Raw genomic sequence first — 18,272 nt, 5'->3', positions numbered from 1 at the left:
TAACTCCAGCTTAGCAAGTCGTTTTAGAGAGGAGAACACGAGTCACAGATTATCGCGTCTAAAGTTCGACTGCACTGAAGTTCGGCATTCAATGTCGACAAGCATTGTATCACCATAGAGCACATTGACACAATACACGAGTAATTTTTTGCACGATCCGTATAATGTAAATAGTGAATATATGTCTCTATACGTTACATCATAATTGTACTTATATTAGTATTATTTTATGTTTACAGATACAAATAATTATTTAATTCACATTAATTTTTTATTTAACATTATTAAATTTAAAACAACATTGATAACCAGGCCGTTTTTATAAAACAATTGCGAGTTTATAAAATTATATTATGTATATACAAATTTATATGTTTCAGAGTAAAATGAGGTTATTATAATTTATCAAAATTAATACGATTTATTATTATATTTATACTGTGGCATTTTTTATATTAAAATTAGTAATTTTTACTTCGATAAATATCGAAATTTACAAACACGGTTCTTTTAATACCCACCGTATGGTTAGCTCTATTTTCAGAATTTTACAAATTGATGAATCTCACGTTAACGTTATTACATGGCAGATCTCTAGTGTAAGTAACTGAAGAACCGCGAGAGAATAAAGAATGAGGTACGAAATCCTTTGTTTCCCAAGAGTAAATACTTGTTCTCGTTATTCGTGAGCATCCTTCTTGTGTATCTCTACCGTAAAATCATTCGTAAATACTTGTCCTTGTTACTGTATTTCTACTTTATGGAACTATTGTGAAACGTTCGTAAAAATGGACCGACCACTTGTAATTATCTGAAAGTACAATCGTTTGGTTAAGAAGAATCGGGAAAAAATTTTGTAATAATGGAAAGTAAAATTTTTACTCGGCGAAAGAAAGTTTGTTAACACAATATATCATAATTTAGTTACAAGCTTGGTCAGTTATAATATGGAATGTTTGCATGAATACAAGCAGAAACAAACTCGTGAAAAATGATAACATTTGAAAAATTGTATCATCAGTTTTATTAATTTTTGAAAATTAATAATTTAGTATGTGCAATTAATAATCTCAATTAAGAAATTTATATAAAACTTGTTTCATTAATAAATTGTTGTTATTATAATTATTGTAGTATTATCATACAATATATCACATAGAGTTTCTTATTTTGCGAGAAACATATCCGTTTAACAAGTTAAACTGTGAAAAAAGTACTTAATTTTGACGAAATCGAGTTACAAACTGATTTTCCAGCTTAAATTGTGCGATATAATGAAGAAACTTGTAACCAATGTTCGCGTTCACATCCTCTCTCTAACTGCACGAGTTAATTCGGTTTAATATAAAATGACGTAATTACAGCAACTACTTTCTGTCATTTGCATAAGCACATAGTATCAACATTTCAGAAAGTTCTTTTTTTTAATCACAGGAGAGGAAAAAAAGCAAGAAAAAGGCAAAGGGCGTTACAAGATGAGACACGCAGGTGGATTGTAAGACACACGGAGGGGATTCAGCCCGTCAGAAGGATATCCCTCCTGAACCTTCACACACGAAGCTCCGCTTTATTAACGCTAAAAATATCTACTTTATATCAAGACAATAGTGTATGTATCCAACATTATTATAAAAATGTACAATCAATATATAATTTATATTCATATGCGTTTAATATATCCAAAGTATTCTTTGAAAAACGCATACATAAATTAAAATGTATATAGAGAACTGTATTATTACGATTTTATCATGAAAGTAGGGAAATAATAAAATAACAAAACGAATAAATATGAAATCTATATCACCAATTAAATCACATAATCTAGTTGTTAAAAAAGCAATAGATTTAATGAAAGAATATTCAGTAAACTTGTATAATTCGGAAAATCTATAAAGAAAATCTTATAACATCTATTATAAAATCTCTTATAAAATCTATATACATAATTTCGGTTGTTTATACTGTCTTAAAACATTTTCTAAGATTTTTTACTTATAGAAACAATTCTTTCGGTTATCTATGTAACTTTGAACATAAACAATCATGCTTACGTCGTATTCCTCAAATGCTTACCTTGATAAGTAAAAAAAAACAAAAGCATTTGCTCCATTTTATTCATGCAATCCATTGTCCCCGCTACATTCGTTGAGTGTGACTTGTCAGCCCGCACCAGCTACACGTCAGTATCTTGCCAGTCGAATGGACACCGAGCCGGTGTATCGAATCGCGTGGACATTCGTTAACACCATGGCGCAATAGCGCTCAGTGACAGAATGTGTTGTGTGCATGTTCCTTTTAGATGTGCGCGAGCAGGTTTCGTCTGTGTACATATGCCGAGAGAGGGTGGCAAAGGGTGGAAGCTATACAAGCCCTGGTGAGCAGAGGATCATCGCCGTGGAATGGCATGATCATACGGACGGATGGAAGGGCTGCACTGGAAGGAGAAAGGCTGAGAGGGCGGCTGAAAGAGAGGAGCAAATAAAAAGTTGGACTTACCCCGTCGGTGTCGTTCCAGCGTATCGTAAATATTGCAGCAAGCGAGAAACTCGCCGAACCAACCCAGATTCGTTATTTGTCAAATCGAACTGATTCACAACAAGAATATAAAATATACAACCATAGAGATTTTTTATAAGCAATTTAAGATTTGAGGATACAAATAACGGAATATATCCTTTATTTAATTTTTTAAATAACTTCATTGCAACAGAATATGTTTATTTATAATTATAAGATAACTAAAGCTTGCTGAAAACTAGTAAAATACTTTGTCGATCAATATGATCTTCATTAATATTAAAAAACTTCAAATTTAAAAAATTAGTACACCTTGTGTTGTTATACTAATTTTTCTGAAAATAATTTTTCATCTAACAAAAAAATCACTGTTTTTATTAACATGATTTTTTATTGGCTACTGACAATTCATCCCTGAAGATCGACAACAGCACCGCATTTGTGATTTCATATTACATGCTTTCTTGGTCATATGTTTGCAATTGCCTCTGGGGAAACCTTATTTTTATTTTTTGGCCCAGCTGCTGAATGGAACATTTCAAAAGGCTCTCCTACCCTCTTCGCCAAAATACATAACCCATAGCTGCAGGGTAATATTGGAGCAGATAACGTTAGTTCCTCTCAACAGTGCATTTTCAAGTGACATGATTTTTTTAAAATCCTCCTATACATCTTCTTCAAGGTCGAAGCAACTTTAAATCAATTTTGAAGAGAGAGCACACAGGTATTGGCGAGAATCAAGCCATTTTATGCGTAATATAAAGGAATGATGATCATAAAATGCATGAACAGAAAAAGAACGCTGATTTCCTGGCGCGTACTACGCTTTTATCTTCTTCTCGGAAAATGGCTTTTCCCTTTTAAAAGTCATGATTTCTTAGAATTCTTTTAATATAACAGAAGATACTTTTTAATATAATTTGATGCATATTTGCAGTGTACATATTAAATAATATAATACAATAGACGGAAAAGACGAGCACAAGCTGTATTTAAAGGAATAATATCCTCTGAAATGAAATTATAGAATAAAAGTTTTATTCATATAATCGCAATCGTACTATTTTTTGTTATATTGCACAATAGCATTACGTACCTGTATCTATAATTTCTCAAAACATAATTTATATCCTTTAATGACGAAAATATATTGAGATATTGAGATTAATATGATATGATAATAATGACATGATATATTAATTGCTCTAATTTTGCCGATTAATTGAATCAATTAAATATTTACGTAATGAACTATCGTTTATCTCTGCTTTGTGATCCGCTATTTTTAAAGAAATTTTTATAAATATAATACATATACCACGATAATATCATATCACTTTTCCTCAAACATACATTCTTTCTTTACACTTCTGTTTTGTCCTCGTTTGCTGTTTACTCTCTCGTTATATAACTCGCACTAACAGAAGATACTGTATATAAGTTCGCCGATTAAAGTGGTAGAACTTGAAACAGCTCCCACAAAATTACACCTTGTAACAGTAGAGGAACAGGTCTTCTCGGGAGTCGCTGGAGATCTCTCAACTTTACCGAAAGTTTCTTCCTCTATACAGATTCGTTCGTAATATTGGACTAAACTTCTGACAATACACTGGTAAAATGTAATTAACTGTAACTAGATTTTGTATAAAATCTTCAATGACAAAAATCTTTCTTCTCGTTTAAAAATTATCCATGGAGATATGATGATCTTTCATTTCTTCGCCGAAAGCTCTGGCCGAAAACCGTCGTATATACAACATGTATCGCATTTGCCGACGTATCTAGAGCGAAACAATGATTCGCACCTTGTGATGCTACTTGATTATTAAGCGGAAGCTTAATATGGGGATTAGAGATCAAATCAGATTTACACTTTGGCTGATAGCATATGCGGCTCCATAAATATGGGCAGGATACGTTACGGAGGCAAACGTGTTACGACATAGAATGATAGCGTTGCTGCGGTGATGTAGCAGACTGCGAAGGGGAATCTCGATCGCCCCGAGGGAATGAAACGAATCTATTTAATAACTCTTGCTGACGTACGTGCGCGCGCGCGCGCACAATCGCCCTCGGCGTGGTACGGAAACCGCCGGATAAACCAACCCAATGGCGCTCGAAAAGCAAATCGTAACCTCTGTGGTTACATCGTCGTCACAGCAATCGCATTGTACTTATGCAACTTTGCCGCAGCTGTTATAGATCTGTATACTGTTATGTTCAATAGTATACTCGCGCGAAATGAAAAATCCGAATTTTGCTTCCGGTGACAGAACGTAACTTTTTCCATTAATCACGATACTGCGGCGAGATTGACTTTAATGCTGACTTAGCAACGTAAATCTCGCATATTTATTTTTAATAATAATTTTAAAATAACGAAGAGAGATAAGATTTGTCGTTGAACGACTCAAAGAGATGGACCGTTTTCGAAAATACCGGCAGCTTATAATTTACTCCTTTCTCGATAAATATCCACATCAGCTTGATAAACAAAAGACCCTATTATCTACATAATAGGATTCCGATAAGAACTTTAATGCGCTGCTATTATGAACTACCGGAGCCTGTAAAACGGTGGATTAAAATTGCAGAGAACGAGCGTCGGACAACTGAAAGCGAAGGAAGGGCTAAGAAGGCCTGTAGACTCAAGCATGACCTTAGATTAATTTTTGAAACGATCTAGACTGAATGTTATATTTGGATAAACGATACATTTGAAATCATCTCGTAAATCTCAATATAATCATTAGACGGACATACTAATTTGTATTTTGAGTGTATCTTTATTACACGGAAATTACCATCGAAGTAAAAGACTATACCATGAAAAACTTTCGTCGGTTACTATTATTTAAAAAAATTACGGATATCGGTCTAAATATTTTTCAACAAAAATGAATATAATATTAGTTATATCTTAATCATCAAATCAATGTAAATCAAATGAAATACTGATGTATGAACTGTGATTGCATAAAGTTTTAGTAAGAACGTTAAACTATCGTTATAAGAATATCTTTATTCGTTTACGCTAAAGGCTTTCTAAAAGTTATGAAAATGTTTGTGGACGCGATACATTAATTTCCTTCCTTCATATTTCATCGCGACGCAATTGACCATAAAGATGCAAAAATGCGACCAGCGAGCGACGTTATGGTGACATTGCTAAGATGAAATGTTCCGTGCTGCGAAACTACACGCGCGGGATACGTATCCTTTATGGAACCGACGCGACGAACAAGGGAGTTATCTATCAATTTCCACCAATTACACGCCACCCAACCAGTCTCGTCCTTTCAGTCGGAAATCGCGCAGATACGTACGAGACTGTGCGGCACCGTACCAGAATTTTCAAGCCTCGACTTCAAATTATACAAGTTACTCCGATTTCCATTATCACAATATTTTTTTTATCTCTAGAAATTTCACACACAATCATGAAGAAACAATAAAATCTTATCAAATATCTTGTAGCTTTTATTTTTTTACTATATCCTGTTTTAAAATTCTTTGATAATCGATAGAATTTTTTTCCTTTGAATAAAATCTTTCAAAATAATAAGCTATATCTTTCAGTGTGATTATGCAAAAATGAAATGGGCTTCTATCTTGATGAGAACTGTAAGAATGTGATAATTTGTAGGCGAGTTAATACATTATCGGTTGACGTACATTGATGTACATTTTCGGAACATGATGAGAGAGAAATGGTCAGTTAGAAGTATATGAAAAACATCAAATGATCAACCTCTTGATGTATTCAATATCCTCGACTCTTCAGCGTGATTGATAAGGTCGATAGGAAACAGAATTGGCTTCGTGTATAAAACGCTCGCAAAATATTTATCATGTTATCAATATATTTATCAAGTTATACATCTATCAAATTCTATTTAAATTTCATTCCGATGAAAGTCGTTTCTTTGAATTGTACGACCGGAATTTAACTGAAAACATTGTAGCAGATCATAAGATGGATCTCGATATCCTCTATGGTTTCGTATAGTTAATGGAACTGAATACGTTCGTTCATTTATATACGCACTGTGCTGATACACTCTATTAAATTTAAAGTAACGCTCATTAAAAATTAAAACCGAGTATATTTGATTTCGAGTATGATGTACACATACCATAAAGATATATACACAATATGAAATTATAAGTTCCTCAATATTAATTAAGCGTAGTGGACCTAGCATGCCTAGATTTAATTTTACGAGAAACTGCAATGCCATATTCAAACGATGAACATGAGGAAATGATGTAGGGAACATTCACTAATTGAGTTAATGAGCACGCTCTAACACACTCTTTGCTTGGAAAACTCATTTCATTTTCTATCAACGATGACATCTGCAATACCTTCTACGAAATTGTTTTTTTTATTATAAATCAAGTATCACTAATTGAAATCATTGCGCGTTTTTTTCTATTTAGTTTGCCTATTCCGGCATCCAACAAAGAAACTGAATCAACAATTGAAAAAAATACTGTCGATAACTTGTAATGCATCCATCTTATAATCTGTTAGACAAGATTTAAAACTTAAGAATCTAACAGTCTTATGATGCTTATAAATATTAGGTACTATGTTCATAATATTATACGGGATAGCTAAAATAATGAAGCTATTAATGTTCTCGTTAACATACAATATTTTTTAACACTCTGTTCTTTTAAAATTGTAAAATAGAACATCTAAAGTGTTATAAAGATATTTGTGCCATTTATACACTTGCGTCATAGATATAAAAATTCGCAAGTCACCCCGGCAAAATTGTGCATACCATTTATGTACGTGCGCATCTCTCTCTCTCTCTCTCTCTCTCTGATTAACGCTTTTTTCTTTATATTAAAGTACTGTCCTTCATCGATTGTTTGCTCAACAAACTCGACTAAATATGTTGGTAAGTATATCCCTATCTCTAAAAATATTATAAAAGATAGCCTTTGAAGACATAGTTTTTTACACAGGTCTGACATGCTATCGATTTCCCATTACATTCCACGGATATGTAGCGTATACATATCTAATATCGTATATTATGGTATAGGATGTTTATGAATCGCATCAACAAACTTTCAGTGTGTTTGTGAGTAAAATAGACGATTTTCTCTTGTAATTTTCTGCTACAAGTTTCTCGTTAGTCGCAAGTAGGAAGTGCTTCTTGCTAGAAAAGTTTTTATATGCTAACTGGACTTTAGATTATACCAACCGCCATTTATTAGAGTTTTTGAGTAGAAAATATTTATCTAACGTTTAAAAAAGTGGAGAACAAATAACTTTATTTCCACAATGATACGTTGCGCATTGCACGCAAAGATGGCCACTCCCTGTACATTTTCTGAGGTTTGTATGCGCAATCGAGAATATGTAGATAAATTGAATCCCACGATTTTAGATGTTGTCTATCTGCTCGCTAGAAAAAGCAAAAATACGCAATACTAAAGCCGTACGAAAGCTTCATTCCAGCATACGAAGAATGCATTTTTCCCTCGGTTCTCTCCGGCATAGCAATGAAAATTCGAGAATCAATATTCCATGTGTGTCATCACAATGTGCTCCAGTGTCGTTCCCGTTGCTCGATCTATTTTATTTGTTCTCTGCATATGCTGTAATCGTGCGTCGGTTCTGGTACACAAAACTGGGAAACGACGAAGATAATTTCGTTGCACGTTGGCGTAACAACTTGGGCAATTGGAAATGCGCGAGAGAACCATATAAAGCAATTAAACTTTAAAGCATAGAACGTAATTTTATAGTGTATACTGTCAAATTACTTGAGAGAGGTAAACCTTTTATTTTTATTATTTATTGCAGAATTTAACTCAAATTTGTTCTCCTATAAGCTTGATTTAGAAACGATAATAGCGAGACAATTTTTTTCATATGATAAATTGAAGAGATAAAGAGACAGAGAGAGAGAGAGAGAGAGAGAGAGAGAGAGAGAGAGAGAGAGAGGAAAAGAAAATCAATATTTAAAATAAAAGTGTTATTTCGAGAATTCTAATAATGTTGTGCATTTCGCATGGAGAATCAAAACAAAATAAAAATAGAATGGACGACCCCCTTCTCTCTCAACCAGGATAACTAGAATTCCTTAGGGAACAGAAAGTAATACGACAATTGATCGCCGCATTATAATAGCGCAGTGTTAATCGCATGCATCATCTAGTTAGACGGTACATTACCAGTCGCGCTTTTACAGAGTGTCATTCACACAGTTAAACGAAACAATAGCACCCGCCTCGTGTTGGATGCAACAGTCGATTCATTTAATGGCTCTGTTCCATTTTAACATGCAACGTCGTCGCGCTAAAAGATAGGAATACCGAATGCCATCGACTCGTTATATTTTACCTACTGTATCTCTCAAAGCCGTTTTTCCTTTTCTCTTCTTCTTGTATTTTGTCAAATCTTTCTGCAATAATATTAGCCAATTCCGGTTACTTATAGATATATTATTCAATGTATGTTTTTATAATTTATTATATCTTATTTTTATATCTTATTATTAATGCTAAAATAATGCTAAAATAGACGTTGCAAAGAATCATTTTGTTTAAATTATATGGTTTACGTAAAATACTAATTTTAAAAAAATTAATTAGAACACACACAGGGCTAGCAAGAATCTAGATGACAGTGCTAGAATCTATTTTTAACCAATTTATGGGTTTCTTTCTACGCCTTTATATTGCTATTTATTTCAAATATTATTAAATTATTAAATTAATAATGTTTATTTAATACATTCAATATCTCAAATCAATAAAATGGAAGATGTAAGACACGTAGATTATTTCAGTCTTAAAATAATATGCATTCAGATAGAGATCGAATCAGATAGAGAATTGAATTTTATCTTAAAGGGGAATAATAAATGTAGATAATAACAGAAGAATTGTTCTCCGTTACATTTCGCGTTACAAAGGGTACAAAATATCAGTCTGTCACTTCGACCGGTTACGATGGAAATCGATATTTCCGGGAAGTGTAACCCAACGTGTCACAAACTTCATAATATACCCGTTTTATGTATATAAATTATAAAAGCAACTTCGACTTCGATCCGCTTACTACGATCAGGTCATTGAATATTGCAAATGTTACATTGATGTATGTGTGTAACGCGTGTGTGTGTGTGTGTGTGCGCGTGCGCAAATACACCGATTTAAAAACAATATATTGTCATATATCTTTTAAACAAAACTTCATCAATTTTTCAATTTAACACCGCGTGAAATTTAAATTCTACATTAATTATATACTCATTAATTAAAATTCCACTCTACAAATTTGAACTCCATCTATCGTATTTCCCTCCACCTTAAGTAAAAACGTTCCCACTCAATTGACGCGAAGATTTCGCTGTGACATACATTGGATCTGCTCTAGTGAACGACTTTTGCCGACGTTGTTGGCTCACGCAACATTCGAAATTTTCACCTCAATCGCGTGCGCGCCAACAAGCCGTTCGACGTCGCTCGCGTGATTTCGCGTCGTTGCACGACATCGACTTTTTCTTCGTTAAATAATGACGTTCGTACAATCGTGCCTGACGTATTCGGCCAAGTAGCCCATCAACTAACTTAGCCGCGTGCTTCACTCCATCGTATTGCCAGATTACCGTGGCCCTGCTAGGTCAAGGATGCAATTTGGCTCGGATTGGTTTACGCGAGTTTTATCCGTCAGCTCCGCAAATACCTCTGCTATCATATGCACGCGGTAACTATATAGACTATTTCAAACTATTGTATAAACGCGGTGCATACGGTGATGAAAGTTCGACCGTGTAAATCGACTTTGCGTAAAATGTCGATTATGATGTGTACAAATGTACCAACCGTTGTTTGTCTTGAAATGTCATCACGTCAAACGTATGCATTCAAGGAAGCTAACAATATATAACATTCTAAATTAAATGATTTTTAATAATTAACGTTTATAATAATTTCGAAAACACAGATTGTAGGAAAACATGAAAAAGAGAATGGATTGCAGATATATTTAGTACTTTTCGCGATATTTTTCGAAAGTAGGTACGCCAGTCGCACTTATAATTATGAAATAGAAGAATAAATATCTCTTTTTTGCTAATATATTTTAAAATATTTCTATATCACGAATATCAAGAAAAGTTTCTAACTTCAATTTAAGTTAAATATATAGACAAAGTTATAGAAACTGATAATTTCAGGAATTTTAATCAATCTTAATTATTATGCAAATTATTATGCAAATTGTATGAAAAAAAAATTGTAACGATTTTAAGAATTCGTGATGATCATTTGGCTCTTCGACGTGATTAAGATGGAAAAGAATTCGAAGAAAAATCTTGCCTCGAGAAGAGGGTGACTTCTCGAGGGAATTTTTTTTACTTCAATTTTGTCTCTGATGAAAGTTCATTTCCTTTAGCCTTGATATTCCCAACGAAGTAAGGAACAAACGGCGACCGTTGACTGTATAAGAAGCGCCGCGTGATGTTATTACCCCTCGATAATGAACAGTCCCAGAGATAACGGCAACATGGCAAAATCGCTTGGAATTCAAGAGGGCCATTCCACCAAATGATGAATCGTTTATCTAAACGCGTTTACAGCAACAAACCTCTTATTCCTGTGTCCTTTTTCAAGAAGTCTCATCGGACAAATCTAATCGGACGGCCTTGCATTTACGTTAAACAGGCTATCGTTATCTCACAAGATTTGATTACGGCGATTGACATATGATGTACGTGCGCTACATGTGAGGAATAAAAGACACGCATCTTTACTAAAACAAATAAATTATAATGAAATTTATTAAGTATGTAATATATCCGTTGCAATGTTGACGCTGTTATAATTGTTATATTGTTGAAGAATTAAGTGATTAATGTTATTTACAAGAGAGACTAATATATTTGCTAATATACGTAAGTTAATAAGTAATTTTAATATATACGTTACCTTGATTTTTTAGGACAAAATTAAAGTCAATTAGTAACTTAAATAAGTAAATTTAATATATTCTCTTAATACATATATACGATACAGAGAATGTGTAATAAATCCGTATCCAATTAATAACGTCAGTTATTGTTATCTTATTAGCATTGTCTGTGCCATCGATCTGTCTATCTCGTATTTCTCGTAGCACAAAATCCTTTGGGGATGTTAAGGATCGATGGAGCGAATATGGTATTATACAGTGCAAGTACACGGCAGCAAAAAGGATTTGAGAGCAATCCGTTGTAGCCGCGAAAAAACATGCAAGAAGTATAAAAACCAGTTTTCATACCCTACTTTTATAATAATGTTAAATAAAAATTTTGTATAAGAAAAAAACATTAAAAATAAATATTATAAATAAATATTAAACATATCTTTTTTTAGCTTAGCTTTTATTATTATTTCTTCCGCAGATACAGTTTCGATGACGTTGCTTTTACCGCAGTTTTTACAGATTTCCTGAGAGATTAACGCAAATGCGACTGTGCTGTGCCGTAGTTAAAATCCAACATCCTATGGAAATTTTTAATTTAAGGAATCTGTGTTTTGTTACATTAAAATTATATTAATACACGCAGAATAATCTGACGTGTGTGCATCAGTGGTATCACAGTTGTACGCAAATAGAAATTGTAACCATGCAGCCTGTTGTCTATATATAATATTAAAATTTGTAAAAACCCAAAGGACTACCTCGCATGTGAAAAGCTATATTCCATTTATAGTTTCGCACATGGTCCTATTCCGCGGTTATGTACCAATCTGTCCGTTCTGAATAAAAGATCCGTGCTCTTACCATTGCGTGATGAAATCTGTGCCGATAGTGAAGATCGGCGCGGAAGTGCGATTGACCTCGGTGCCATTCAGGCTGCTTTCGGTCCCGTTCATCTCCATTCCACCAAACCGAGGCGGCAGCAACCTTCAAAGCTACTGCGCCTTCTCCTCCTCAGTACCTAGTCATCTCTCGGACATCCTGAAAGATCGAGATAAAATAAAGATATATTAAGTATTTGGATATTGGCGAAAACATTTTCTTTTAAGCTTACATGTTTTTAATTTTTGATACTAAAATTTACTGTTAAATTTTGAAATAAATTCTTCTTTTATTTGTTCATGTCTTATAAATCTTTTTCTTAAAGTAGATTAAGTAAAGTAGAATTTACGGCTAGGTATACGAAAAGGAAGAAACAAATCTTTTTTATTATAGCACGTAAAACGATTAAAACCGTTATCATATTGCAAGCAATATTATATCGCATGTTTGAGCCTTACTAATGTGGTAAGCACGGCTTAAGATTTATCGAAGTACGATGTCGATAATAAATATCTTTTTGCAAATGACTGTGATAGTATTGTCAAGGTCAAGCAAATAAAACGCAAAAAAAAACTTCCTTTCGCGTGTAGCACGATGGACTCCATATTTTATATTTATGATTATGTCCTAGAAAATGTGGCCATTACAAAATACGTATATGTATAATGTCAGTTGTGTAAATGCTATGAATAGGGAACAATATTTGTCGTTTAATTGCTTGCGTATAACTGAAGAGGAAGAAAGAGAGAAAAAGAAAGAAAATTCTATGTTGACATAATTTGCGTGCGTATATTTTATTTTCATATCACTGCGACGCAGACTGTTCCTGAGAAAATTAATTATTAGTTCTGTATAGTAAATTACAACGCGAAGTATATGATTTTCTTCAATTCAATTGCGAACGCAACTCATGTTATTGTGCACGCTCAGACGTCGTTATGCAGGTTGACCCGACCATCACTATGTAAAATCTCATTCTAAATTACTGTTTTTTGTGCTACATATATATGCATATTAAGATTCCACATAAGAAATTTAATTTCTACCAGTCATGCCTCGTACTCGATCAATAGCATTCCAACGTCAATAATACGCCAATACTATCATGCATCGCACTGAAATAACGTTAATGCTATCATAATGTTGTAATACATTTCTTAAGCAACGAGTATTATCGCAATAATCTTTTTATATTTGTATTCTTTTTTCCTTTCTTTGGCGAATTTATGAAGCATTTTTTTTACATATAAATCTAGGAGTTAAAAACATTTGACCTCGACAAACGAACCGCCACACCGCCAGGGAATTGTTTGTTCTACTTGAAATCTCGTCTGACCAAAAATACGAGATTTTCACTACTTCAAATATAATAGATATGTTTTCTTACGAATGAAAATATCGTTAGTAAGCAAAATCGTTTTAAATGTTTTTAATATTTTTATATATATAACATAAGTAATATTTTTAATACAAATGATGACACACTATAACTATGCTGATATAATACAATTTTATACGCGTTTAGAAATATTTAATTTTAAAGAATAAGTACGATCGTATAAATGCTAAGCATAAATATAAAGAATAACATCTAATTTTGACCGATTATTGGCGTTCTTTATCTTTATACTTAATATTTAATTTTGTTTCTGCGACAAATTAATTAGGATTTTAACGATAATGATAATAACAAAGTATTATGATTTTATTTGTTTTACATCTTTTATTTCAAAGCCCACAAAAATCGTGCTATTATATGATACATGTCAATGCGTATTGAAACGCGATGTTTATGAGAAAGAATATGATTTATATTACTGCGCTGAAAGCTGCGTTTGTAATAAAAAATTTCCAATAGAACGCGATGTTCAATTAGCTAAATATTAAATTAAATATAATGTACGCAATACAATAATAATGTTATATATAATACATACATATGTCACATGCTCTATAAACATCTATCATTTACATGGTAGACTATTGCATATAATGATCAAATTAATTTTAACCGAAAGATCAAACACATGTAGGCGTATAATATTTATGCTTGCATCGTAATATGCTGGTGAAATTGACCATGCATGGTTTTCGTCAAAGAGCACTGCCATTAAAATTATACATTTCATACATGGTAATTCTCTTCTTTACTATCCCGTTATTCAATTAAAGGTGAAATAATATACCGCATTGCTGCTATATGGTTCATTATCTCCCGATTTTCTATTCCAACAAAATATAACACATTTATTTATAAATACGATCAATAACATATTTTCCATATACTAACACAATTCAAAGAAGTATACATTACAGTGTGCAACTTAATATATATTTATGAGTACAGTAGTGACACGCGATATTTATCAGATTAACAACGCTTCTTTCAGCACATTATTTTCTTCATTTTTAATGTACGATAACGCGACTGCATGACGATATCGTTATCTCTCAATGATTCAATGATAAACTGAAACGTTTTAAAAATACTCATTATTTTTTAATAAAACGCACTTTACTGTCTTGCAATAAAAAGTCTTTATTTTATTTAGGAAAAAATTATAAAAGAAAATTAGATTCTGCACAATATAAAATAATGAAATGTTTATTTGGCATTTTTACTTATTAATTTACATTACAATGAACCATTAAGCAATGCCGAAAATAGAGAGAGTATAATTCATAAACGGAATTGATTAGAACGAATTCACAATGCAACTGTATAAAAGAAAAGGATTTTTCTCTGTCCCTTAACGAGACCCCAATTAGCATCGACTGTTACTACGTTATTCAAGAATATCAGATTTCTCTTCTGCTTTGAAAATGAATGCATCATAACTTTTTAACTAGCATCACATAATAGTAACAGTAACACAATTTATTATTTAAACTTAAACTATAAAGTTATAATTATTACAATATTATAAAGCGAAAGAAAAGGAAGTATTACGTTAAAATAATAACATATCACAATCTTTGGACAAAAGCTTATTCGCAAACATGATACCTATATTCCAAATTTATATATAAATATAACCTTAATACAATCTGTATCTAGATCCCAGATGGTTAAAATAATTAAAGGATTGCGTGCGCGAAGCACATTTTTCAGAAGACGACACTGTCAGCTATTTGTACCTGACATGGAAATCGCACAGATCATACTTCCTCGTTCACTAATTTCAGATCAAGATGTAGAAAGCGTGCTTAATCACACTCTTGAGTAAAATCACTACGGTTCGGTAATCGTAAGAGGCACATGTGAAAATAGCTTTCGCCGTACACTATTTAAATAATTACTCCAAACACTTTATGAATGTACTAATATAATTTAGATAAAGAATCTATAAATTGACAAAACAATTTCTATAGGTATTATTTTTATTAAACATTAATAAAATAGATAAATGAAGTCTAATTTTGATAAATAATTTTGCGTATAAAAATAAAGAAAACAAATTAAAATAAAGAAAACGTAAATACGCAATGAATAAATTTTAATAAATCTGATTTAATACGATGAATATATACATTTATTGAGCGAGTTATCATTAGACTTACAAATTAGATTTCAAACACGTATTATCGCAAAATATTTTTTTTAACAAATTCTAAATTACATCGCTCTTTAAAATGAAGAAATCGATTGTGATTTTATCATTCTCATTTCTAGATTTCTATCTTGCCGCTCGTTTTCCTGGAATGTGTGGGGATAAATTTGGACGAGGACGAGTATAACAGGACGAGGCACTTCAAGTTTTATCAGTCTGCAAATTTATGCAATCCCAGCAGCTTCCCTTTCTTTCATCTTACAATGCGACCGTTTTGTTTCCGCCTACTCCTTGTACCTCGTTTCCCACGATTTACACGGAGAGAAATATCGCAAAACTTTTACGTCAATCCTGTTTCCCGCGCTTATCGCCCGCGAGACGCGCATTCATTCGCTCGGATGGGAATCAGCGATATACCCACATTTTTTCCAACCACGTAGATTTTGCTGATGGTTTCTCTTCGTCAGATTTGCGGTGAAATAATTTGCACACGCAATAGTCAGCTAGGAAATATGTGGTGCACGGAACAGAAAATAATAAAAATAGGACGAGTGAATCGTGACATGTCCCATTCTGCTGCCGAATGCTTCATAATAAAACGTAAAAAGAGATTATTGGACACTTCAATCAGAAGAAAAGCGCGTAATGTTGCAATTAATATTCGTGCAAATGATCTTCGATCAAATGTCATTTAATAAACTTTAAATACGTTTTGTTGAATATTAAAGGGAACGATTTCTAGATATAAACAACATCTCGTTCATATTTATCTTCAAAAAGCAATCGACAACTCGGAAGTGCAGGAAATAAACTTGTGACTTACTTCTATAACGAAAACCTGCTATGCATAAACATAGTTTTTATTTATATATATATTTACACATTATAGCTATAAAACCTACAATTTCCTACGTATTTCAAATCATTCATTTTTATAATAAAATTACCATTTTTAATATTAATATTAATAAAAATAGAGAATATTAATAAAAATAAACTTTAAAATCTGTGTTGTTATATAAAAGACAATGAATTGATGTAGAGTGTTATTACTTTTAATAACTCATAATAACAATTTTGGAGCTAAGCCATCTAGGCTAAAATCGAAGTTTTCATAAATTAGAACTGTAGTATTATATTTCTCTTTTGTCATGTTTCCAATATAAGTAAAGCTTTAATCATTCAAATGTTTGCTGTATTACTTCATTCTTCACAGACTTAATTGTGAAATTCCTTGTTCTTTTTTATTTAAAAAAAGATTTATATATATTTTGACAAATATATTATAAAGAATATACGTTTAAGTAAATATATACATAATTTAGAATCCGTAATAGTTATAATTATATATTACTGAATTATACAAACTTTTAACTTGTAATTCTATAAATAAAAAATAATTTAATACAACAATAAATATGTAATATGCAGTCACATGTCCCAATAAGAACTTTTAATAAATCACTAATTTTTAAAAAATAATAATAGTTGAAAGATTTTTTATTTTTGTTTTTCTTGAGAGGATCTTTTGCTATTAATTTACATACCTTCTGATTTACACAGAAACTTAGATAGTGCCATCAATTACTTTTATTGGTACAGCGCAATTAACACTTATTTATTTGTTTTGTGTATCCAGCCTACACTGTGCAGAAATAAAAAATGTAACGTGATTCATCATCCGATATATTCCCGCGAATAATTCATCAGTCGAAAAATATGAAGCTACCGCTCACGTGAAATAGTTTACTAATCAATTTTAGTCAGCGGACTCCAGTTACGCATGATTGGTTAACGATTCATACCAGATATACATATTAAAATATCCTCGTAATGCACATACATAAAAAAGTACCACGTGAACATATAAAACATCACGTAATACAGCATGCTATAAAGAGTTTCAGATTCTTCGTATTTCCTTTCATCTTTTCATCCAGTATCGATCTTTTCGTAATAAAAGATTCTACCTACATTCTTTTTCTTAGTTTCTCTTAACAAGCGACTCTCGATCATTCCGAAGTAAAGTCTATTCGAGATTGAATGAGGAATAACGATTTATTTTTATTTTTTACTTTTGTATTACATAAGTTAAATTTATGTAAATTTCAATTTAAGTCTCTTTATACTTTCTTATAGCTTATATTGGTAAATTTTGTTTTGAAAGATAATTAAGAAATATCGTTAAAGTATTGATCTTTTTGTTTTTGAATTTCAATTACATTTTGCAGATTAAATATTTGAGTAATTTATTTTAACATTACTTGCTGAAAGTACAATACAATATTACTTGAAAGCGCAGCTACTTCGTCACGTTAATAAGCGACCATTTGCTTCAGTAAAAGTTCACGACAGTAACAAGTTGATGTCATTCCATCATAACGATA

General features: G+C 32.1%; 1 protein-coding gene across 1 annotated transcript in view; it reads right to left on the bottom strand.

Annotated features, from left to right (window-relative positions):
- mAChR-B (muscarinic acetylcholine receptor) overlaps positions 1–18,272 on the bottom strand; it is a 39,788-nt gene that overhangs the window by 5,703 nt on the left and 15,813 nt on the right. Inside the window, exon 2 of the mRNA XM_018451351.1 lies at positions 12,317–12,493. Within this exon, the coding sequence (XP_018306853.1) occupies positions 12,317–12,414 (98 nt within the window). The 5' untranslated portion in view covers positions 12,415–12,493. The remainder of the gene's footprint in view (positions 1–12,316; positions 12,494–18,272) is intronic.

This window comes from Mycetomoellerius zeteki, unplaced genomic scaffold (genome assembly GCF_001594055.1).
Source record: "Mycetomoellerius zeteki isolate Tzet28-1 unplaced genomic scaffold, Tzet1.0 scaffold31, whole genome shotgun sequence".
NCBI classification, from domain to species: domain Eukaryota; kingdom Metazoa; phylum Arthropoda; class Insecta; order Hymenoptera; family Formicidae; genus Mycetomoellerius; species Mycetomoellerius zeteki.
Note: the sequence above shows the minus strand (reverse complement) of the source record. Positions and strands in the feature narration are given on the sequence as shown.